The sequence below is a fragment of the Astatotilapia calliptera genome, chromosome 14 (genome assembly GCF_964374335.1).
Source record: "Astatotilapia calliptera chromosome 14, fAstCal68.1, whole genome shotgun sequence".
NCBI classification, from domain to species: domain Eukaryota; kingdom Metazoa; phylum Chordata; class Actinopteri; order Cichliformes; family Cichlidae; genus Astatotilapia; species Astatotilapia calliptera.
In genome coordinates, this window is record NC_137435.1 from 9,111,043 (window position 1) to 9,137,266 (window position 26,224).

The 26,224-nt window shown below is 40.7% G+C and overlaps 1 protein-coding gene across 1 annotated transcript in view; it reads right to left on the reverse strand.

The window, feature by feature from the left end:
* nbeab (neurobeachin b) overlaps positions 1-26,224 on the reverse strand; it is a 214,782-nt gene that overhangs the window by 89,533 nt on the left and 99,025 nt on the right. The window contains exons 28-37 of the mRNA XM_026191618.2: positions 26,018-26,125; positions 25,576-25,744; positions 23,503-23,935; positions 19,418-19,575; positions 17,416-17,539; positions 15,645-15,772; positions 11,144-11,205; positions 7,020-7,084; positions 4,959-5,067; positions 222-388 (exon numbers count right to left, since the gene is read on the reverse strand). Coding sequence (XP_026047403.2) covers positions 222-388; positions 4,959-5,067; positions 7,020-7,084; positions 11,144-11,205; positions 15,645-15,772; positions 17,416-17,539; positions 19,418-19,575; positions 23,503-23,935; positions 25,576-25,744; positions 26,018-26,125 — 1,523 coding nt within the window. The remainder of the gene's footprint in view (positions 1-221; positions 389-4,958; positions 5,068-7,019; positions 7,085-11,143; positions 11,206-15,644; positions 15,773-17,415; positions 17,540-19,417; positions 19,576-23,502; positions 23,936-25,575; positions 25,745-26,017; positions 26,126-26,224) is intronic.

Sequence of the window (26,224 nt, forward strand, 5' to 3'; positions counted from 1 at the left end):
CTCGGCACTGTAATTGCATTTGCTGACCTGATTGCTGACCCTATCGGATCCTGGGAAAATGACATTAACTGGTGGCCCTATCCTCTGACTGCAGAGTACTGTGAACAGGTAACTTTTGTCCTGTAGGTTGTACCTAACATTGAGTGGCTATAGTTTATCTTGAAGTCTTAACACCACCCCTGTAGGTCTGCAGTTAAACTTGTTCAAGTGTGGGGACCTACCTCTGGGCCAGCGTGCCCCAGGCACCATGCTTGTTGGTGAGGATGTTGACGATTTTCTGCTTTAACTGGTTGGCTGTTACATGGTCTCTGTGCTTAGCGGCGCAAATCAGGTGGTCACACATCTTCTCTTCCTCTTTTCTGTCAGCAGCATACTGAGCACAGTTTGACTAATTTCAGATTTAAGAAAAGAGAAGAAAGAAACAAAATGTGTTAATCTCATTCTGTATTTATATATTTAGGTACAGTATCTACCATCAAATTTAATGCTGGACATTGTTCTAATAGCATTTGAGAATGTCTTACTTGAATAAAGTCAGAATAATATATACACTCTAATGGAGCATTTGTCACGCTGAAGAATGTTATAGCTTCATTCAACACACTTGAGTGCATAAAGATATTAGTGGACAGCTGAGAGATATATTTCTACTCCCTTGGAGGAGGGCACTAAATCACTGCAAGCACATGAAGGCAGTCCATTGCCTAACTGTGGACAGATGAGGCTTCCTGTTAGGTAGCTTTGGATGGCGCTATTAGGGGAGAAGAATATAGCCTGTCAGGGTTTACAAAGCTACAATGCCATTATATCAATAAAATGTTTATGCTGTCCGCTGGTATAGCAATGGGTTAAAATGTGAAGATTTGCAGTTATCTTCTAAAACAAACTGTAAGAATGTGTAAGAACATATTGTTTTATATAATTCAAATCATAAATATAAAAAAAATCTACTTGTCAGAATGTTTAAATAAAATACAATGTGTAAAATTTGCAGCTTTACTTATAAACCTTTTTCCTGAAGTCAGCGCAACAGAAGCGCACCAGGTAGCTAAATGTAAACTAGAGGAGCACATGCGACTCTGTCTCACTAGGCCACCCTGAGGGGAACTCTTGCTAATATTCGCAATCTAATTTGCTAACAGAAGCTGGAAGTTAATTGAATTTCCTGCTTTAAAATTTGAATTCTGTCAGATATTATACTTCAACATATACCTCATAAAGCGGATAACTCAATCTCCGCCCGTCACCTCACATTACAACGTGACGCCGTGACAAATATCAAACATTATTTATCACTTAAAGCATATGACGCGTCTTCCTGACACCAACTTAATTGTAAAACTGTCTTATCTGCGTCCTGAATCTTCAATCTTGAAGAGTGGGTAATAAAGTAATGTCAGGCCTAGATGAAAAGTGTAGGCTGTCTGGAGTTGGCAGACAGAACGGATGGGGCCAGGTACACTTCCCCCTTCTCCTGACATTGCATATCTAACCGTCTCTTCCAGTTTATCTAGTGGGTCAAGGATCCTCAAGAACTGTATATCAAGCAGCTGTTTGAGGATGGCTGCTTCTCCCAGATAAGAAACTCATCACTACTCATATGTACAAGCTGTTAACAGAGCTGGCGGAATTGTGTGTGTGTGGTTTTGTTCGATAGCAAACACACATTTTGATTTTGAACAGTCAGACTGGTAATACTTCATAACAACTGTCGTTGCGATAATCGCATGATTATAAAACTTTGTGAATAGTTAAAAAATGCAGTACAGTGTATTTTGGGCTATTATAAAGTTGTAATGTTGCTGTTTTAAATATTTTTGTTTTAAAGTAAGCAGGTGGTGTTACAATTTAAAATCAGAAGACCAAAAACCTGAAAACTACGGTTTATGTCCTATTTAACTCTCAGTTTTGTTTTCTACTCTAGTCTATCTCACAATTACTGCGACCCCAACCCTGTGGGTATCGCCAAGATAGCCCAACAATATTTGAAACCCTCACTAATGAGGAATTAAACTTTTATTATGATACCAAATTAAACAAGTGTATTAATCAGATTTGTAATATCTACCAAACCATCCATCCACTTTTGTTGTCTAGTTCGGGGTAATATAGCACGGAGAATATTGTGCATTCTAATGATATCTGAGTTCAATGGTTATCATTTCTCACCTCTCTCAGCTATGATGTCAACACGATGCAAAAATAATTCATAAATCAAAGCTGCTCACTCTTTCACAACAGCAGTTAGCTCTGCATGTTTGATATGGTAGATATTTACACTGGATAACCTTCCATAAGAAACCCCAAAGGGATCTGTGTCTCCTCCTGGGATAAAACAGGAGATGTTTTTGCTTTTTAAATGAATGTGTAAACCACTACACAACTTGCAACTTTCTAGTACTTGCTTTCGCTTTATGAAATGCTTTAATTCTTTGTGGCAAACATTCAACACGATGTTGGAAACACTCCTCAGAGACAACGTTTGGTTGACTCTGTGGAATCCTTTAAAAAACAGTTAAAAACTTTACTGTGTAAACAAGCTTTCTGTTGACCAATGCTTTTTACATTTTTATATTTTTAATTTACATTTAAACTCTATATTGTGTATATTGTGCATTTTGCTATTTATCCCTCGATCTGGGGCTCCACGCAAGATCTCATCCCGTGGGGTCAAAATGATCATGAGAACGGTGAGCAAAGATCCCAGAACCACACGGGGGGACCTGGTGAATGACCTGCAGAGAGCTGGGACCAAAGTAACAAAGGTCACCATCAGTAACACACTACAACGGCAGGGAATCAAATCCCGCAGTGCCAGACGTGTTCCGCTGCTGAAGCCAGTGCATGTCCAGGCCCGTCTGAAGTTTGCCAGAGAGCACATGGATGATACAGCAGAGGATTGGGAGAATGTCATGTGGTCAGATGAAACCAAAGTAGAACTTTTTGGCATAAACTCAACTCGTCGTGTTTGGAGGAAGAAGAATACTGAGTTGCATCCCAAGAACACCATACCTACTGTGAAGCATGGGGGTGGAAACATCATGCTATGGGGCTGTTTTTCTGCCAAGGGGACAGGACGACTGATCCGTGTTAAGGACAGAATGAATGGGGCCATGTATCGTGAGATTTTGAGCCAAAACCTCCTTCCATCAGTGAGAACTTTGAAGATGAAACGAGGCTGGGTCTTCCAACATGACAATGATCCAAAACACACCGCCCGGGCAACAAAGGAGTGGCTCCGGTAAGAAGCATTTGAAAGTCCTGGAGTGGCCTAGCCAGTCTCCAGACCTCAACCCCATAGAAAATCTGTGGCGGGAGTTGAAAGTCCGTGTTGCTCGGCGACAGCCCCAAAACATCACTGCTCTCGAGAAGATCTGCATGGAGGAATGGGCCAAAATACCAGCTACTGTGTGTGCAAACCTGGTAAAGACCTATAGTAAACGTTTGACCTCTGTTATTGCCAACAAAGGTTATGTTACAAAGTATTGAGTTGTATTTTTGTTATTGACCAAATACTTATTTTCCACCCTAATTTACGAATAAATTCTTTACAAATCCTACCATGTGGATTCATGGATTTTTTTTTTCACATTCTGTCTCTCACAGTTGAAGTGTACCTCTGGTGCAAATTACTGACCTCTGTCATCATTTTAAGTGGGGGAACTTGCACAATCGGTGGCTGACTAAATACTTTTTTGCCCCACTGTAGCATTACACAGTTGCAGCAGATTTTTTCCACTGCACATCCATGATTAAAATCTCCCTTCCCGCCACATTCCAAAGGTAAGCTACCATGACAATGAGCAGTGAACTCATTGTCATAGTCATAAAACAAACAGACATTTACAGCAAGCATATAGCCAGGTAGTGGTATTTAAGCAATGTTTAGTTGGAACTAAGGGGTCCAAGAAACTTTTGCCACACCATGACATCACACGCAGCCTGAACCATTCGCACAGGCAGGATAGATCGATGTGTAATTGAGGCCCTACCATTTAAATGTGGCAGCAAAAATTGAGACTCATCAGACCAGGCAATATTTTCCCAACCTTAAGTTGTCCAATTTTGGTCAATCTGCACAAACTGTATCCTCATTTTCATGTACTTCTGTACCAGTGTGGTCTTCTTCTGTTTCAAAGTTCAGTGTGTTGTGCATTCAGAGATGCTCTTCCGCATATCCTGGCTGTAAGGAGTGGTTATTTTAGTTATTGTTGTCACTAACAATCCCGCCATTTGTGCAAAATCACTTGCTCTTTTCCACAGTCTGATGTTCACTTTGAACTTCAGAAGGTTCTCTTGATTATGCATTTATAATTTCATTGAGTTGCTGCCATGTGATTGGCTGATTTGAATCAATGAGCAGTTGAACAGGTGTACTTAACAAATGGCCAGTGAGTCTAATTTATTGTAATTATTAACCTTCAAATAATAATTTGTTGTATTTGAAAAAATACTACTTACTTTCATAACATTTATTAGTGATTAGTGCTTTTATAAGGTCTTATTACTCCAGTGTGCACTTCTTTTATTATGCCACTTAAACCCTAGTGTTTCCTTTCATATCTCAAATGATGGTTTGATGGGCGTAGGCTAAATACAGACAAAGGGATTTTATCCCCCGAGTTAGTTGGCAAAAGCTCATATCAAAATCCTAAATTAATATTGCCGGGATCCCTTTGCCACCAATAATTAAATTTATACGAGTTGTAAGAGCGAGGATTTAATCCTCGTGAGGACACAGAGGGACACGATTACTGAGCATATAAAGTTCAATGCCTGTTTTATACTAATAGGATTTGTTTAGAGCTCATTAGCAGATTGTCAAAATCTATTTTCACAGCAGATGGTAAAACTGAAATTTGGTCAATTGAAATATTGAAATACTGTATTTACTGTTGATTCAGTAAGCTGTGCAACTCTGGGCAGGCCTTTAATGCTTTCAGAAGCATAGTTTATACCTCAAACTCTGCATGTTTGTGCACGTCCTCTGCTCGCTGTCTGTTGAGGATGAATTCAGCCTCGTTGGCAACCCGGACTATGTGGTCCTTCATGGCATGGCAGAGCAACCTTTAATATTGCAAAGAAATTTAAAAACAGGAGAAAACATCAGGATTTTTAAAATTACTATGCATTTCAAAGACACTCCAAAGGAAAGCACAGTGTAAAGGTAAATTTAGCTTGTCAGGACTGTGTAACATTCTGCTTAGTGAGAGAGGAGACTGGTAAACAGAATCATTTGTCTGAGTTATGTTGCAAGGCTGCAGGTCAGTGACAGACCCCTCTGTAGCATTAAGGAGGGAATAGAGTGTCATTAGAGCACTGGAGCCTGTCTGCCACGCTCCTGATTGACTGAGCATCCCTTCCCACTGACCAGAATATCAACCCAGAAACTGTATTGCTGACAAGCCTGGCGGTGGAAAGCTTCTCACATGGCTGAGTCTAGACACTCCGTGGTCTCCACCCACATTCACACATAGGTTCCAGTATCTTTAATAAGTGAAAACACCCTGGATATTGTGTGTAGATTACATGCCATTTTACACACCATTAGGCCAGCTTTGTTTTAATTAAAACACCCCTTGTTCCTCTTCAGTGCTTGATACAGATTGTAATTTTCCCTCCCATCCCAAGGAGAGGCAGTAATCCCAAGGCTGCGTTCATCAGCTGCTCTCGCCTCTTTAGTTGTTGACAAGCACTCGTTAATAGACAGAAGTTCACTGTTCAAAGACAGAGGCTGACAACGCCAAGCTTTGTTTCGAAACCAAGAATAGATGAGAAAGCAAGTTGACAAGTGATATTTGGAGATGGAAAAAAGACATTTACGCGCTCCACCAGACTTTTTGTGGTATTATTTCATGCATAGAAAACACTAATCAATCACCATTCGCGCCATGACGGAGTGAGGGTGCTTAGCTGCTACAACAAATGCAACTAAAATTTCATTATGTCAAGAGGGGGGCCTGATTATCATTAACATTTCTACTTTCTTTCGCTACAACAAATGTCTTATCATCAGTCATTTCAACAGCATTAAAGTTAAAAGGTTGTTTTTTATTTGTCTTGGTCCTTTGACTGCTTCCATGTGTGGATTGCACCTCCTGACAGTGCCTTTAGCAGAGGCGCCTCTCTCATCTCATGTTGGCATTCATTGACATACAACTCATGAAACACATTAGTTATAAAAGTAGTAACACACCTTTCTTTCTCAATAGCTATTTAATATGATAATGTCTGGTGCTAGAAGCAGCAATAACTTAATGAATGCTCTCTTTGTTTTCACGAGGGGAGGATAAATGGCCTCTAAAGTGGATGTCAGATCTGATTGTGGAATAAGCTTAAATAAAATATCCACCTAATCAGAGCATTGTTAGCCTGCCTGTTAATGGCTTGGAATTCAAACAGCTGCATTATGAAACATAGCTGAATGTTCTGTTGCACATACAACAGATACAATGTCTATGTCAGCCACGCCTTGTAAGGCAAACAGATTTACCAGACTACAGCTACATATACGTCTGTCTAGTTAAGCAGAATAGGTGCACAGAGATTTGAGTAAGACTGGAAAATTATGTGTCTGTCAGCAGCACCCTGGACAGCGCCGTGTGGCCCTACTGACTGAAGCTCTTTGTTCCCGAGCCAGCGGGGGACTCAGAAGCCTGGCTGGGCTCAGGCTTGAACCTGGGCATCGAGGAGGCCTGGCCAGATGGGTCAGCAGATGGGCAAGGAGGCTGAGCCGCCCCTGATCTGCTCGACAGAAAACACAGTCTGGCCACACCCAGGGAGGAAGAGGGAGGAATCAAGAAAAACACAGCAAAAAAGACAGAGGGACAAAATACAAGAGGAGGACCCGAGATTCTTATGTTATCCTCTCACAACAATCTTATTTACTTTTACCTCCAACAGAGCAGCCAAGAGGAGCAAGAGGTTTATGGGCAATCTAGTAAAAAACAGGGGGATTAGTAACCCAGTGTCTGGCCTTGTTGTTTAATCTTATGTATATTAATAAACTGATACTTTACCTCCCTTCATTAATTAGCTCAATGAATGCCAGTCCAGCATTCTTTTGAATAGAGTTCTGCCACTCCTGAAGAGAAAGAAAAAATATTTATTACTCACACAAGGACTGCCCGTGCATCTAAATTACCATAAAGCTAACAGAATAATACAAAGAACACATCAGAAATCTTTGCAAAGCACATCAAAAGTTAAAACAGACTTTGCATCCAATATGCAGCAAGATCATTCGGAAAAGAGTGACAAGAATCACATTTCGTCATGAAAATTTTATATTTGAAACTGCAATTTAGATACAGTTTCATAGCTTGTAATTCAAGTACATAAAAAAAGCATTTCGTTGATATATCCTTTGAGGAAAAAAAATAAAGTGATAGCTATAAAAAGCTGAAATTCTGCACCACATGTAAGACCATCCTTTCTTCCTCTGTGAAAAGATCTGTAAACACAGGAGAGATGTAATTGTGGGATGAAACTGTATCCTCTCGCTTAAATACAGCCATTTCCTCCGTCCCTTACAGTGACAGATTACTGAGCGGGCTCACTGAGCCCTGCAGTGAGTGCCTGGAAGGAATCCGAGTCCTGGGCCAGAGTGCCAGCACTTGCTGTCTCACAACATGCTCTGGAAATGATTAAAAAGCAGTTTGAGCGCGCGCCTTTCACTGTGGGAAATTCAGCTCTCCTGTAACCTTACTGAGGTGCAAATGGAAGAGAAAATAGAGAAGGCCACAGTTCAAAGAAAAAGGGGAAACAGAAGAAAAATGAAAGGAGAAAGGGTTTTAGTTCTAAGGGCTAATAATGTACATATAACTTAAGGCTATTCACATATATAAAGGAACCTTTGAACATTGTTTACCGAAAAAGCATTAAATATAACTGCTATTCCCAACTGAAAGACTATATGGTGGTATATAATCTACATGCAGAAAAGAGGTACACACTGCTTGTTCCCTGTGAGTGTCTGGATAAGATAAACAGCATTTGTTTAGTATAGTACTAAAATAACTGACATTGACATTATTATGTATGGGTACGTGTTTTTGTACATAGTTGTTGTGACTGACACATACTGGTTCGCGCACGAGTGCACAGTCTGACCCTACGATGCGTTAAGTCAGGGAGATGGTGCTGACAAACTGCTGAGCATCTGGTCTCCAAATGTTCCCCCTGACCCCTTTCCTGTGCTACAGTATCTGCCTGGAATAGGCTGTTGTTGATTTGGAAAGGGATCATGTACAGCCAGACTTCCAAGGTTCCACTCGCACCATGCTCACGTGACAAAAATAAATACGGAAATCAAGGCAGACGTGACACTTGGGCAACACCGGGAAAGTGGCAGCAGGTCAGAGGAGGTAAAGCATGAACTAGTCAAATATGCTATCTTGTCTGAGGTATGCTTGTTGACAGCTGAGATAGCACTTCAGAGACTCTCTTTTTTCTTTTTCTTTTTTTTAGCTGGAGTGCACAACTCCCAGAGGAGGCTGCCTTTGATTGCAGAGATTTAAAAAATCCTCTGCAGCCCATTTGAAGGAAATTAGGCTCGACGTGCAGCTCCTTAAAAAGAGATGTAATTCTTGATGTAAATGCAGACCATGACCACAGTGCAGCACCTCTGGCTATGTAAAGTTTGTTTAGTAGTTTCGCCAAGAAAAACGAAATTTTAAAGATGCACCAATAGTTTGGCCTTTTGGACATGTCTGGTTACAATTAAAAAATAAAAAAGGCTTGACATATTTTTGTCTCATTATTATTAGCTCATAATTACATATCAAGCAGGCATATCCAGGATTACTACTTCTTAGTAATATCCGAGCAGAACTAAAGTCCTATAGCGACTTGCTTATAGCTGAGTTTAGTTTCCACAGACTACAACTCATTTACACTGTATTTGATATGATATAAACTGAATTTAGCTTTCTGGGGGAAAAATGCTTCAGTTGGAAAAAACTGAAGACTACAGTAGTCTACTGTATACAAATGAATTTGCTACAAGTGGCTAAAAAGTGCCATAATACTAAAGAGCAGGTGAGTTTGTTGAAACGCAAACGATACTAAGAAGTGTTTGATGCTCACTTGGGGAAATACTGGAATTCTCCATTGTATCTTTGAAAATCCTACCACCTAAAATCCCACAACTCCTGTCCCAGTGAACAGCTTGATGGCCTTGAGAGGCATCTCTCTCTTCCCACTTTCATCTTCCTGAAATTCAGCAGGGCACTAAGTATTTGTGGTGTTTCAATCCAACCTGTCAGTATGCGGGAGCCTTTGCTTTTATCTACTCTGCTTTGCTCAGTTGTACTCTCCACATCTGGAGGCCTTCCATCACTAAATCTCTGTGGCTCCACTCTAGATCCCCCCCTGTATGTTTAAGCTGTTACAAGAAACAGAGCTGCTTGACCCTTTCATTCAGCTGCCCAGACTGAGGAGAGACACATAGTGTCTGCAGCCATGGCCAGCAACATAATGATTGCTGTGATTAGTATGCATAAATAAGAAAAGGCAGATCATTAGCACTAATTTATTCATAAAAGTGACAGGTCACAAAACAGAGAGGGACTAAAGGTCATCTAAGTGCCCTCCTTGCTGTCTTAAAACATTAATGTTAAAGTATGTGAGGGGGCATGTCAAAGATGGCATTTTATTGTGATAAAAGCTCACCCTGCATCTGACAAGACTCGCTGTGCTTTCTAAAACCAGCTGAGATTCAATATGTGCTACCAAAGACATCAATTATGAGCTCTTTGCACTGCAGTTATTAATCAGATTAAGGATTGTCTCTGCTGCTTCTGACAGCTGGTCAGCACATATGAGCTTGGTTCCCTGAAAAAAGTAATGAAGAACACACTGCTAATTATCTATTTTTACATCAGTTAATTATACCAGCTGGTAATAAAAGTGGAGTATATACATAGAGAGAGTGTATTATAAGGATGAAGAGCAATTGTTCATCTTTATCTGAACAGTTTTAGAAGGACACCAAACCGTACAATCTAGTTTCAAGGCCTTGCTGTCTGATCGATATCTCAGCCTGGGTTTCAGCCCGCGAGCCCCTAATGGCAGGAACCTCTGGAGCTGCAGTAATGCTATCTGTGTAACGGGGGGTGGACTCAGACCCTTAACAGCATGCTGATGCTCTCATCTGCAATAAATCCTAAAGCTGGAAAATGCAACTTCCCACAGACAGAAAAGCAGCACAAAAAGGAGCCCATCAAAAACCATCAAAAGAGCAACAATAACTCAAAACTGGCTCCCCCATTTACGTACATTTTTTGGTGGAAAGCCCCTGAATAATGGCCTCCATATAACAGAGGCACAGCTCCCTGCCGAAGAGCCCTTTGGACTATGGATACCATGGAGCACACTTCGTGGCAATCCACCTCCTCAAGACTTTGGCCCAGCAGTCTGGATCCACAGAGGCACCAAGTAATGGCTTCCTTATGGGCTCCCGACGCAAGACTGATGGGCTGACAGAAGGTATGTTAAATGTCTCCTGTTCTAACTGCTACATCAGGGCTCTGACCTTCCCTAAAACATGGGCTTAACAAGAGATTCAGAGGGTCAGCTCAAAGGTGATCAGTCACTTGCAGGGTTGGCATGAGGTGGAGCTCATTCTCTAAAGGAGAGCTTGGTAATAAAGCTCTAGGGTGTAGTGAGAAAGTCGGTAGATTCTCAGAGATCAGTGTGTGTCTGTACCATCCGTTTGGACAATTAGCTTAAAGAGGGAAGAGATTAAATAACTTGCTGTCTAACATGAGCCCTCAAAACTGAAGCAAGTCTTAACCATAAATGTGTATACTTTCAAAATATCCACAACTTGGACTGGATAAAGGGTATATCTAATGTGCATGTCTCTGTTTAAAATACATCTTTCAAAGTAAGAGGTGAGTGAACTAGGTTATAGCAATGACCATGTCTAATTTGCCAGTACAGAGTGTCAGCTTATATTGATCTGCAAAGGTTGAAACCAGATCCTTGCACGTCTCCACAGAGTGTTGGCAGAGAGTATGTTATCAAGAGTAGCAGAGTATAGAACGGCCTATTAGACATGAAAAAGAATGGCAGATAGAAAAAGACAAAGAGAGCCTGGGAAGATGAAAACTGTGAAAAAAATGAGAAAGAAAATGCTCACCTGAGAACAAAGGAGCATGACGAGCTCCACCACTGAGGTACTTGACTTCATACACACTAGACCTTTGGAGATAAAGCAGATGAAAAGAAGAGACATTAATCTTGCATGTTAAAGAACATAAGCATACAACTGTTGGTATGATAAGGTGTAATCATTTGGGCAAACAAGATAATATATAAAAAAAGAAAAACGCATAGAGCACAACACCGACATACAGTACTCGACTTGTGCAAAGCTACTGTATATAGCCTCTTTTAGCATTTTTGCCAACCCTCCCCAAATTGTGTTCCCAATTTGCCTGTCATAAAATTGTAAAGGAGAAAAAAAACGACAGAACAAAAAAATACATCTGCAACACATTTACATTCGAGCACTCCAACCCCCACACACGCACATCCTTCACACATGCCACACGCTCACAGAAGACATTCACAGCTTCTTCCCACATCTCCATTCGGTAGACGGTGAGCCGCTGAAGCAGACAACTCTCTAATGAAACATGGGCAGGTGTGAAAAGCTCATTTGTAGAAACAATGGCTGCAACTGGTCTCGTATTCTGCACCTCCAGCCCTTCTGCTGCACTCGGCGAGAACCATTAAAGGTGCAATCATTAATAAAGCAAAGAAAGGAACTCTATAGTACTCATTATAGGCAGGCAGAGTAAAAACACCTATGCCCCATGGATGTTGTTGTTTCATGGATGATGGGGAATCCACCAAAGAAGATTTCTAGGAACTTTAAGTTTTTCACAGTACAAATACTTAAAAACAAAATAGTATTCATGTAGTTGTAATGATGGCTTATTTAATAAAATTATTAATAGCAAAATAGTTTTGCATTATACTTAAAAGCAGAGTTATCTTTGATATTATTCGGTTTTATAAAGTATGCAAAAAGCACCTGAAGACACGGGTATAAAGAATAGCCTAATTATACAGAATAGCTTAATGAGAAATGCACGAGTGTCTGCTGTAATAGCACAGAAAACAATAAATAAAACAATCACATGTGTGTCCAAGGTACAATTTGCTGTCCACATGTAAACACAGCAGCAGACCTACCTCCAAAAGTCCAAACACTAAAACTGCAGTAACATTTACATTGGTTGACATGCCTGTTAAGTATGGGCACCGTTTGATAACAATGATATATACTGATAATATTAATGTACTTGTGTATTTGTAAACTATGATATGTAAACATAACATATTAATATATTTTATAAATATGAATTTAATTCTAATTACATGACGTTTCCCTTCATGGCTTTTTATTTATTTCTATTTATGTTTTATTATTTTCTGTAATATATATAGCATATGAGTTGGATGCTTATATTAGACATGTGCAATGGGCTCAGGCCTCAGTCTGCTCTAAATCTTCTTCAGGCAGTTTTTTTTTTCTTTTTGCTGTTTTTTTGTTTGTTTGTTTTTTTTTATCTTGGCTATGTGTGATGTCAGTGCAGTGGTTATCCCTAATATAAACATCTCAGCCACACAGCTCTGGCTCTAAGCTTCTGTTTGCATGAAACAGCCAATCAGAAAAAAGTTCACTGCCACCCTCGATGTCAGCAAAGGGAGAGGAGCTGAAACTGATTGTTTTAATAAAATAATGAACAGAGGGGCTGCAAAAAGACCTGAGAGCACTGAGATTAATAGGGATTATTTTGAACTTTGAATTTGAATTGTACAAGGGTGGAAAGCCAGGAACGAGCATAAATGGTCCCCTTTAAAGGTCAACTAGACAAAATTCAGCGGAAATGGTTTTACTTGTGTGATTAAATGGTATAATCTAACACAGAATGCAAAATATTCAAACCCTGGATGGATGGATCTTTTGGTCACTGATTCTCCATTGAGTTCTATTCATGAGCAGAGACTGTCCAAGGGAACATATTGTAAATACTCTAAGAGGATGTGACCCTTCTCTTGTACACAGAGTGCCACAGTTGACCTCTTGTTATAGCAGTGACACGCTAAGCCATAAGTCAGTCCGGACTGACACAGTAGTCAGGTGGCCAACTGACCCTGGCCTTGTGCTGGTAGACAAACTAAATGCATTCTATTTAAACATGGCCTGCCAGTCCTTTCCTGTAAACAGGGCAGGGTTAAGGCATGGGTGAATGTGGCATTGTGGGGTGATGTGCCGGCAAGCTGGGCCACTCAGGGGACAGCAAGGAGCAGGCGGCAGGCATCACAACAGCGGCAGTGTTCGCGCACAGCTCTTACCCAACAACTCCAAGTGTAAAGCTCAGGGTGCACACAACATAATTGCTGCAGTGACCACATGTCTGCAAAGGGGGTGAAGGAATAGAGTGAGGCAAAGGGGCACACGGGGCACAGGAGGGCTTGACCCCGAGCAATCTAAGGAGTGATGGATGACTGGTAATTACTGGTAAATGGAGCGCCTTTGCACTACAGCACAGTATTTCAACTGCGGGCCTGGGAAGGGTCGGGAAGAAAAGTAGATGACGAAAAGAGACGAAGCAAAATCAGTCATGAACAGACTGAAACTAAGATGGGCTGAAGTGGCTTGATAAACTTCCATATAATATAGGTGTCCAAGAGCAAGTGTTGATTCTGTGTATTTGCAGTGTTTTGACTGGTAAACCTGCTCTAATCCCTGTCAGAGTTCACATTTCACAGACCCAGACAGGGTTAAACATGTCTAGAGTGCTGAGGCCCGAGCTGTCTATCTATGACCTTGTTTGTGGGGTTACAGTCTGCAGCCTGAGATCAGCTCTGGTTTGTCAGCTTGGTCAGTCTGCTGACAGACTTTGAGTGAAAGGGTAACAGACATATTCACACTTGTCAAGGCTTTGCTACCTGATTTTTCATTCCTTTCTCCTGACACTGAGTGAGTAGACCAAGCCACATGTGCATAGCATACTCACATTTCTATTTACTTATGTATATATGTATGATATACGGCTGACTTGGAGGAAACCATGCTTGTTTGTGGAACTTAACTGGTTGGAATGGAAACATTTTTAAAAAGGAGTCCGTAAAACCTCAAATGTCCTTTTCATGAGCGCAGAAAGTACTTAATGCATCATTTCACCATTCATTTCGACAAGACTAGTTATATCAAATAAAGAAGACCCTTCTTATCATTAAACATGCCAAAGCTGATTATTTTTAAAAGCTTAAATTAGATGACAATAAAAGATGCTAATAAAAAGATCCATAAAATTTCAGATCCAACATTGCAAAACAACAAAAACCCTAACTAAATGCAATGTTATTCAAAACATTAAAATATTGGAAATGCATTTTTTAAATCAACTGGTTGTGTAAACAGTTAATGAATAAAGTATGCCCCTGGAGAAAAGTGGACAATGGTGGTCAGTAAATGTGGGTCAAAGTATTTCTCTAGCAGGGCTTAAATAACAGTCACAAGAGTGCGTTCTGGCAGCATCCTGTCATTCTCTGCCAGTGTCCACCAGTGTCGGTTAGGTTACCAGCAAAAGAAAAGACTTTTGCAATCCGCATTCAGAGAAAGCATTTTGGGTGCAAGTTGAGAGAGCGGAGACCACCCGCGTATGTTTTGGACTACATACAAACAGACAAACATCTGCAAACACACACAGTCTCACTCATGCGCGTGCTGACTGCGGTGGCCCTGTTTTCTTGTGAATACAAGCCAAAACAAGCCTGGGGAATAGAGTGGTAGTGCACACACATGTAGGCATAGAGCCCTGAGGTTAGGCACAAGTAGCACTGTGAGAGGCTGCCAACCTGAGGCTTGAAGAAGGGACTGGAAAGCTTCACGCAGCCACCAGGAAATAGAGTGGAGTGCAGCAAAGAGATTTCACACTTCTGCAAACACTATGCACAACCAAACCAGTCAGTGCAGCTCTATTTGTAAAGTGACTGCTGTAATACCGTTTTAAAATAAAATAATTAATGCCATTAAACCTCGTGGCTGCACAGAGGCACGTCTAGGTCAAACATTCAAGAGTACATTTTAATAGCAACAAAAATGACTACGGTAATACAGAAACATTTAAGCACTTATACTTCATTGTAATAAAAATGTGCATGCATATAGATTTTACTGTGCACAAAAAGGTTAAAGCTTACCCTGAAATTAAAAAAAAAAAAAGATTTCAAAATCCCTTCTAGTACAATGTGAGTTGGAAAGAGTGAGTTGGAAATTTCATCTTATTTTGGCACTAAAAATAATGCAATGAGGTGGCAAAGGCTACCAACATTTAGTTCAAAATGAGATTGGTTTGACAGTGAAATGCTGATGGTTACAAAAACATCTAGGAACAATATGTGGAAAGAATTTGAGAAAAGAATCATGAAGAAAACAAACACACACATGCCACAAGATGAATGAAAGGGAAAACAAATTTAATCAGACCCCCAGCTTGTGTGCAATATCGCAACTCTCCTGTCAATGTCTACAGCATCCAAAGTTTGGCAGCCGGTGGGGTGACTGGGACAAAAATGTTAACAGCGCACTAAGAATAAAACGCGTCATACAACATCTGTACCTTCTATGAGCAACTCTTGTCCATGGCTGCCCAGCAGGGTGCGAGACAGAAAAGGCGCAAAGTCCACAAAGATCTCTCTCAGCAGGGGTGCGACTTTCTCCAAGGCCCTTTCTAGCTTTGTAGTAATGCTGTCAGAGAGCACATCAAAGTAGAAGTCAGAAAAAGAAATTAGACACCTGAATTTCAAAAAGAAAACTTGAAAGAGGTCATTCTTTTTGCTACACTATCAAGGAGCAATAAAAAAAGGAGCAGTGAGAGCCCCACAGTTCACCCGGTGTGCACAGCTAACAGCACTTAGTGTGTAGTCAGACTGTCAGAGTCAGACTGGTGGGTGCAAGAGGTAACCAGCACATTTCAGAGGATGCAAACTAAGCCAGATATCAATGAGATTGTGGCTGCTATCAGCAGAGATGTTAGTGAGTGAAGATTTAATGTTATTAAGAGCCATGTGAACTCACATCTCACTAGCTGTTTGCATTCTTTGTTGTGATATGTTACCAGAGTTGCACTTGAGATCACAGTTGTTCACTGCAGAGGAAGTTCCACATCTTTTAGACAATCACTCTATGCCTCTGGCTGACATTATCTAAGAACCTCGGAAAAACTGTGAGCTGGAGTCATGCAGCCATACAAACTGAGACGGTGTACAAGTAGAGATACAGTATATCTCCTATGTGTACACACACACACACAGAAAAAAAAGGACAACACGAGGAGAGCTGAAGCTTGTTTTCCCAGCTAAGATGGACAGAAAGCTGCAGAATACAGAAAAACAGAAAGAGAAGAGGGACGGTTTATGTGTAGTGGAAACCCGCTTCAAGAAACCTGGGAAAACATATTCAGAGAGATGACACACTAGCATAAAGTGCAGGATGCAGGAAGTCTAGGTAGCTAGCATAGATGTCCTTGCCTAAGACACTGTCCTGCACCTCTGGAGGCTGTCTTTAATCCTGTCAGGGAGCTAAAGGGTTTGAGCTCAGGAGGTGTCAGCTTCTGACGTAGTGGATTCTGGTCTACTTCACAAAAGGCACTGAAATAGAGAGAAAAAAAATAAAGAAACCACAGGCAATCCTTCCTTCATGATGCTTTGGGACTTAAAAGTTGGGATCATGAAGTCATTATATTATAATAAAGAACTATGGTAATAATCAGATTTATTTGTTTGATTTCAGTAGACCGAAGCAATCTATTCAGCTCGGCTGTGATCTAAAATATAACACAGGCATCAGTAGGTTCTGTGGTGAGATAGTACCATCATTGACTTCACAGTTACGCTAAGTGATGTCGGTTACTGCTGCCATGGCAACTGAATCTCTATTCCTGTGGCAGAAAACACTGAGGCAGAGCAAGAGAGGAGAGCGAGACTCTGGAGAAAGACCTCGGCTCTCAGCAGTCGGTGGGAGAGTAGATCTAAGGATGTCTGTCACAAACTATTAGAGCGACGGGAGAAGATGAGTCAAGGTCACAGCCAGCTGTACTCAAGGTAATACACATGCACATAAATTAGGACAAACTTTGCCACAGTGTTAACATAAAACCACTATTTTGGTTTTTATATATACATATATATATATCGATACACACACACACACACACACACACACACACACATACAAAATGCAGAAAACTAAAGAAAATCTTGATTTTGCACTTTGAGGAAACTTTAAGGAAAAAAACACAATGTAGAAAAATCTACTTTCAGGTAGATTTTATACAGAAGTGACACAGTTTGACTAAATGAGTTTGGCTGAATGGAAGAACTGTGTTGTACCTCATGTTTTCTACTGTGTCCTCAGGCATGGGGGCCACCGTCTGCACGGCCGGCAGATTCTTACTTGTGGCTCCATTGACAAAACTGGAGGAAGAGGAGGTAGAAGCAGCTGCGTCAGTGGCTCCTGCGGGAGGAATAACAGAAGCGAATCACATTAATGCAAGGCAAAAATAATTTCAGATTTATACAGATGGCTGACAAATTAGAGGAAAGACGTCCATTAGGCATCTTATTATGATGTTAAGCCTCTAAGTGCTGCAAAAGCACGCTACGGCACTTGCTTTTGATGATGGTGGTGGTGTGTAACTCATTGGTGCACTTTCTGCCATATGTGTTCAACTGGGTCAAAATATGGTAAGTGTGAAAGCCATCACACATGGCTTGCATAATTTCTGCACTGATCAAACCATTCAGTGGCCCCCTAATGGCCTTTGAATGCAGGCATTGTCACAGTGGAAGAATACCACTTTGAATCAGGATATAAAATTTCATCTCAGCATAAAGGTGACCACCAAACAACTTTGCACTGATTTTTAGTGACCCCTCCCACTAAGTGAACAAGTGGATACAAGAAAACGCAATGCTATGTCTTATTGTGTTTTAACTATCCTTGTCAAGTACCAAGCAGAAATATTTAGGTAACTAAAAATAGACAGTAAAATGTGGTCAATTCAAAGCATTTAAATACTACCACAAGATTTGTTGAAGAAAGAAGCAACGCCTTATTCAAAACCATTGTCTATCTTCAGGGAAATTCCATTAAAGTTACATCCAGTGCTTGTAAATGTTTTTAATGGCACACAGATTGAAATGACTGAAAGAAAATGAAGGAAGGATGGGAGGTTATAAAAAAGCAGCCACAATCTGGCCCCTGACAGTAGACTTCAGCCCAAATTTCAACCAAGTAGAACAAATTATGCACTTTAACTAAATCCAAGTGCAACTCAGCTGGTTCAAACTTGTGCCAGCAGGGACACATGGAACTGTTTTGTTTAGTAAAACGACAAAGATGAAGAATCAACCAACATATCGAACATATCGGAAAAGCTTTAAACAAGCCAAGAAATTTGGATATTGTGACAACTGTAATTTAAAGGTGAAACCTGAGTCAGAGCTTCTTGGCAGCATAGTCGCAAATATAAAATCATTCTGACTGTCCTTTTGAGAGGTCAGACCAGTGAGAATGATATCATGTGGTCTGGGTGAGAGTCTGTGGATTTAGCTGAAAGCACACTTTCACTTGGGTACATTTCTCAAATTCCTTCACAAGGCCTCAGAGAGGAGAGTGATTTGTATTACCATTATTACTATTATTGTTGTTATTATTATTATTACTATTACTATTAATAATATTAATAATAATAATAATAATAATAATAATAATAATACAGCACACTAAAAGGTGTTTGAAATCCTTTGTGCTTCTTTGTGTTAAGTGGGGTATTTCAAAAGCCAGAGTACACTGGCCCTGAGGTGAATCCTGCTCAATGCAGCACAGCCTCGGGAGAAGCAATGTGACAGCAAGGGGGGAGAGGCCATTTAGTCAGTCAGATCAGAAGCCATGCACCATAAAAAGTCAGGGTATGCAAATTCACTTTTGGCAAAACAAAAAAAAAAAGATTTGTTTTCTGTACAGTTGAAGCAGATTAAAATTAGGGTGGTGTCTAGACAAATCCTGGTGGCTAAACAGCCATTTTCACTCTCAGAAGCACAGGGCTGCTTTGGGGAGTCAAAAAAGGTAAAGACTGCCATCTAGTGATAGCAAAAACCACCTGCAAGGACATCCAGGATCACATGATCATACACAGTAAAAACACTTTGTTCTATTCCTAGAATAGCATCATTTAACGGAAAATCGGGAGAGGTCAGTAAGATTACAAGTAATTGCAACTTGTAATCTTAATACTGAAGCAGTATTATGTAAATCCTAGCAAGGCTACTAGGACTGAGTGTAGGATTTGAACAACGCGGTTTTAGTCCAGTAACCTTGTTTGTAGCATACCCGTAGTGTTTATCATGCTTTTGGGGGTCGCAGAGGTAGCAGCAAAGATGTTGGGGGTGCTGCCAGTTGTCAAGCCTGGAGAGGTGCTGCTGCTGCTTCCCAGGGTGTTAACTGCTAGGCTGCCAGGGGAGGTTTTCTTCACAGGCACCACCACACTCCTACATCAAACACACACAGAATGTGTCTTATTTATATATGCACCAAAAATGATGCATTAAAAACTAAAATAAAATGACGTTATTAAAAAACACAGAACAGCTACAGGGTGTTGTAATTGCTGCAGGTGTATGAGATTCAAACTGTACATTATTAAAAAAAAAATGCTAACACAATTGACTTATATTCTTGATTGAACAGCATTTTAAATATGTTTGGATCCAGAATTAGGCCTTTTATATATGACATTCTGCTTAACAAAAAGAGAGAGTCATTTGTTTTAATAAACAGAAGGTAAAAAAAAAAAAAGTAACACAGTAACAGTTAAAAAAAAAAAGGATATAAAACTAAAGGAACAAAACAATCTACAAAAAAAATATGGATGAAGCAAGACGCAAGTTTAAATCTTACAGGAATAAAAAAAATGACGTGTTTTTAAATAAATTAAATCAGATGATAGCAGAAAGCAATTAGCATGAGCAAACCTGGTACCAAAGTCATTCATGTTTTAAGGGGGAAAATATCTGCATCTCTTACTCCTTGCAGGGCCTGCCACTACGAGCATGCGGACACATTAGTCAGGGCATTTGAAGGGTAAACATCCTGCCCTGTAACTCCATCTTTCAACGTAATGCATGCAAGGCAAACTTAGACACACATGTACACATGAGGCTTAAGTAAATAAACATGAGAACCAGCCAGCGAGCTACTACATTCCCTTACATCTGCTCTTGCCTCCAGTGGTCCCCTGGTGCAGCCTGGCCTGAAAACATCCCCAAGTCGAACAAAAGACTTTCCAGAAGCAGATTTGGGAATTCTCTACTTGGCGTTTATTCTATCCAGAGCCACAGAACATAATCTGCTTCACAGTCAGAAACTATATGAAGGGTGTAGGCATATTATGGCAATTACTACTGGTTTTACTTTGTGTTCCTAGATAGACAGGAACACAATAGAAAATAAAAATGCAATCAAAGAAACCAAAAACTTAAAAAAAAACCCAGCTACAATCAAAAACAAATATGCACATACGGAAGTCAAAAATTACGGGTGGCTTTTTCATATAAGCTACTGCACAAAACAGAACATGGTATTATGATGAAAGGGACATTGTTTATTAACTTAGGAAATAAAGCATGTTGCTTAGGATGGAAATGACACTTGTGACCTTATGTAATGACAAAAGAAAAAGCACAGGCACACCATTAAACCACCAGACTCCTCAGTTCACATGCAATCTGACTGGCCAAGGATTAAAGATGATCTAGTGAACTTGGCTCTGCAAGAGCTCCCTGACAGAGAAGAGAAGGAAAGCTTGTCCTTATCGGGTCTGCAGTTGGCCTTTGGGTTTGTGAAGGTGCCAGATAATGTCTCGTCCAATCTCCTGCAGTTACTCTCTGTGACACAGGCCAGGCCTTTGCTCTGTCACGAGCTAAGCCTGTTGTCATCTGAACCAAATCCCCAGAATCCTTCCTCCACAAAAACAACACAGACGGTTGTTGCTGTTTTGTATCTACAGTCACAGATCATGTAAAACATGCCCTGGGAAACAGAGTTTGCCTTGGATGCGTTTCAGGCTGTTGGGTAATTTATTTTACTGATTCTGCTCAAAATATTAAAAAGTATGTTTAATTTCCCCCCAAAAAATACCTCTCTACTTTGTCTTGACGGAGAGAGAATATTCATAAAGCAGATATAATTGCGCATTAAGCAGAAGGTGCAGCCCTGGTGACAACGACATAACAAGCATACAATAATAAAAATAATAGTGAAAGAAAAAAAGCAGTTGAAACTTACACACAGAATAACAGAGAACGAGAGAGCGCCAGGAAAGCTTGAAAGCCTCCTGAAATATTAATATCTCCTGGGATACAGCTGTGCTCTGGAGAACACTGATGACAAGTATCATTTATTGAGCAGATCTTCATAGTTCTCAGTGAAATATCATTGACAGATTTCATGTTTTGATTGCAGGGGATTTTTGTGAATGTCCTCTTGTTTGCCACATTCACCCCTTCCTCACGTTCCTGCAGGGGCCTGCCCATGCTTTGGCATGGCCTGGGCATTACATTAGATCTACAGTATGTTGAGAAAACATGAAACTCTTTCGATGAATAATTCATTAGCCGGGTGCTCATGAATCATGTATAGATTATCTAGTGCATATTTTATTAATAGGATTGTCTTAATTGAGTTGCGGAGAATAAAGGAAGGATTAATCTTGAAATGAATATTAATGAGGTCTGCGGCTGTGAGGGATGACTGCAATGTAAAGTATGACCACAGAAATGTCTCCTTTGTAGATCTAGAGTAGGAATCTAATCTAATAGCACTTTATTCAGAAATACAAGGAATAAAGCAGCGCAAATGTGCTGTGGTAAAATTACACATGCAAATTTAATTTAAAAACAGTTATCGCTGCTCTTCTTCACATGAACAATCAAATATGTAGAGAGGGGACCAATAATATCTGAAATCTGGAGACTTTTAGCAGATGATAAAAGTAAATATTTGATTTTATTTTCATCCATTTAAATACAGCTTTCGAGGACTTTAAACCCCTCCTCTGTGAAAGTGTCTAGCAGAGGGGCCGCTGTGACAGCTGCCCCTGTGCACTCCACTTTCAGCCATTTTTCCCCTCCTTCTTTTTGATGTTGTCTCTCCCAATCTATTTTCATCCTGACAGACAAATGAAAGGTCCGTCCACGGCTGGCAGTTCATTTCGCTGGCAGGTGGCAAACAATTAGACACAGCAAATAGAGGCTGGAGAGGGAGTGACATGAAAAGCATGAGACAAAGTTGTAAATGTGGTCAGGAGCCTTTGTGTAAAAGCATTTCAAAAATAATACACTTTGCCGCGGCGACTCATTTCAGGCTGCCACTTTCCATTAAGGATGTGAGCGGTGAGGACGATGGCTGGCTGCGGTGTGGTGCGTGGCCACTTCTGTTCAATCTGTCATCAACGCCCAGGAGACCCCCACCCTCTAAGCTGTCCAGTTTCCACATACCCCTTCATCTTTTCCCCTATTCATCAAGCTCACCTCAACCCAGCTCAGCAACAGCATGCATTAAGGCGAAGGGAGGCCCCCATTGTTGCTCCTGACCCGGTGGGTCCTCTGCTTTCTCTCTGAGGTCTGAACGCGAAAAACTGACCAACTAAGTGGTTTCCAGAGGAAAGGGTTAGTTTTGGTTTGTGCCAAACAAACTTAAATTACTTTGTGAAAAATGATTATTTCAAAACTTTATCAGCCACAGGAAACAGAGTTCGGAGGAACTGATGCTTGAAATCCCTGTAGAAGCAGGTTTGTAAACACACAAATCCAAAAAGATTACTGTGTGGTTTTATCTAATCCAGGAATTTAAATAAACTGCAGCAGACCCACCATGCCTCAGATACTCTTTTTAAACATGGGAATCCTTTGCTTTGTTGAAAGAATACAAGTGGCCTGAAATGAAAAAAAGTGCTGCAAGCTACTTAGAAACCATTAGCGCTAAACTGGATGACTAAGGTAAACCCTGAGGATTTACATCACTGTTCTGCAGCCACTCAAGATGCTGCACACACCCAAACATATCGGCAGAAATCCGCTGATGATTCAACTCAAAGATTTTTTTAGGAAAGATCTTTTCTTTCCTATTATTTCTTAAAAACATGAAAATCAGACCCTTTTGTAATCCATCACAGTCGACATAAAGTTCAAATGTCATGCTTCATCCAGTGATGTAATGACAAACCAATGATACTGTGACTTTCATTTAAAAAATGCAAAACAAATGTTCACCTTGACAAATCTGAAACTCAATAAAGAGTGTTCACTGATTTTCGTGTTGAAAAGAAAAAGGAGGGATTATTTGCAATAATATCTTGGCGCTGTTTAGCTGGCAGAGAAAAACTGAAGCACCATCATAGAAATGATTCACTTCCTCACCTGTCAAAGGAGTGAAACTGCATGGGCAGCATGGCCTGGGCCTTGGCAGCAGGGTCTGGATAAGATAAAGGTTCCACCCCAGCCTCCATGCCCTCCATTGGAGCTGCTACCAGACTCTTCAAAATCTCTTTAACATTGATGCCCTTGCTGGGCTGACTGATGCTGGTGACAGAGGAGGTCGGTTTCAGCACCTCCACACTAGAGGATTCAGACAAGCTCTCCTGGGACTTGTTCACCTCTGAAGAGAGTGTAGATATGAGGTCATTCACGACACTTGTCCCTCCAACGCTGTGGTCCACGTCAGACCCATTAAGGACGCTGGCTACCTGCTCCTCCCCGATCCCAGAGTCTGTGTGGGGAAGAAAGCTTTCCGTGTGGAAATCTTCTGATGGTACAAGATGGTCTTTACTGCATTCAAAAGTTGGAGCTGTTTCTGTAAAATATACACAGAAAACTGAAAGTTAAAAAGGCTGAGACTAGCGTTACCAACATAAATATAGTACATTCATTATAAATGATAAGTCTAGTCATAATTATTTTTCATTTATGACTGACTGAGTCAGAAATAAGTACGGTCTAATGTGTGGTATGTAATGTTTACTGGATAAACAAGTTAATTATTCAAACTGTGTCAATCTCTACACTAAATAGGGCACCATATATCACGCATTTTAAAAACACAGTCAGTAGTCTGACAAGTGTCAAAATAAAATTCAAATAGAATTTCTTGGCATAGAAGAAATTGGTATTTTTTAATGGTTTTTAAGAAGTTAAGTAAATATGATACCAGTATTTGTGAGGACAAATAAATTCCGTGGTTTGGTTTGCAATCGTCCCCAAATAGTAAATTTAGCATGTGTAGAACGAGCCACATGCCAGGACAGTTTCTTACCCACAAGTTCTGATTCTCTGGTGAGATAATGTTTTTCCCCCTCCATGGTAATAAGCATGAATCCTTTTCTTCAGCTTTCTTCAGCCTAAAGTCATGTCTATTTAATAGTTTGAGCTAGTATTCTGCGAATTTAAAAAACAAACAAACACTGCACTGTGCATCTCTACATACATGGGGAACTTAGTCATTAAAATTAGGGTCTATGTATGGATCAAGTCTTTTTTCATTTTTCCTGAAAATGCAGAGGTGCCTCTCTCACTCTCACTGGCTCATCCTGACCCAGTGGCAACCTAGATGCAAGGGTGGCCTTATTAATATTCATCACATGCCCCCTAACGAGGTCAACAGGGCTTGATTTAGCTAGCAAGTCTACTGGCTTCCTGGTCCATCAGACAATCGTCTGCCACATGCCGTCTGGAAAATTCCCCCATTTTCTGGTGAAATTTATGAAGGCGGCAGTGTGCCTCTCTCCTCCCAGCAACCTCTATGATCCCATTCTCCTCTGGTGGATTGCTTGCCTAATGGGGACTGACAGATGGGGCTGAAAATAGCAAGCCTGGCTCCAGTGCCCCAAAAACCCACAGTAGTTGGCCAGCATGCGGCCGTTTTCTCATCTTTTAACTTCTTGCTGCTCATCTTCACTTTCTTTATTCTGTGTGTTAAACTTACATGTTTCCTTTGGCCTCTCTCCTCTTCCCGTTTCTTTTATTCTCTTCACCTTTTGTGTGAATTAAAGTTGATGAAGTGTGCTCACTCGTGCATTTCATAATAGTAAGTTGGCACTGCAGCAGACATTGTCCTCAGCCTTTGTAGCCAGCCACTGATTTCCTTTCATGTGACTTAATGTATGATTTATGACTTGAGGCATGTACTTCCTTTCATTTCAAACAGAACGTTGATACCTATTCAAGTTCATAACCACCATCTCCAGCACCAGTGTTCTTGCTTCCACATTTAATTTGCTGCGGTGCAATTAGCAGAGCTCATGAATAAATCATAGGTGAGTTAGTGGAGTGCAGCAGGATATCCCTGTTATTTTATTGGAGGAGCGCTCATAGACTGGCACTAGAAGGACCAAGGACACTTAACATTTGTGTATATCAGACAGTCACTTCAAACTGAGATTAGCTGAGCAGAAAAACAAGTTTAATCAGGGAAAGGCCTGGCATAGCTGTCCACACCTGTGCTGGTTGGTGAGTTGATCTCCTGACGCATGCTGCGGCCTGACTGGCTGCTTATTCTGACGGTCTCACGTTGGGGCTCAAGGATGTCACGGTATTTGGAAACCATGAGGACAGAGATGAAGTATACCACAGCTAAAGCCAGGAACTGGGCTTGCTTACTGTCATCCTGTAAAGAAGTATCACAAAAATGCCACTTTGTATTCAGAATATGCATTTTGACACAATCCACTGCTGCTGTTTTAAACACTTCTCACAGTATCTTACATACAAAGCATGAAAGTCACAGCGAGTAAGGTAAATATTCTCAACATATTTCTACATTTGCTTTGTATGCATGTTGATTGTATATTGTGGATTCCATCCCTGCTAACCTGCAGGGTGAAATCCTCTTTTCACACTCACTACCTCACCTTTGTGACAAACACATGTCTGGACTCACCACGTCACGAAACACCACAGCACGGAGTCGATTGATATCCACATCCTGCAGAAGGCGATCGGGGTCCTTGATGGGAGACAGGTTACTAGGGAGAGTCTCTATGGCTGTCTAAAGCAGAGAGACGACAGGACGTGACATGCTACTCCGTTTCATCAAAGCTCACCTTTATGTGTGTTTTTTCCTTTCAGATTATTTTAGGGATTAGAA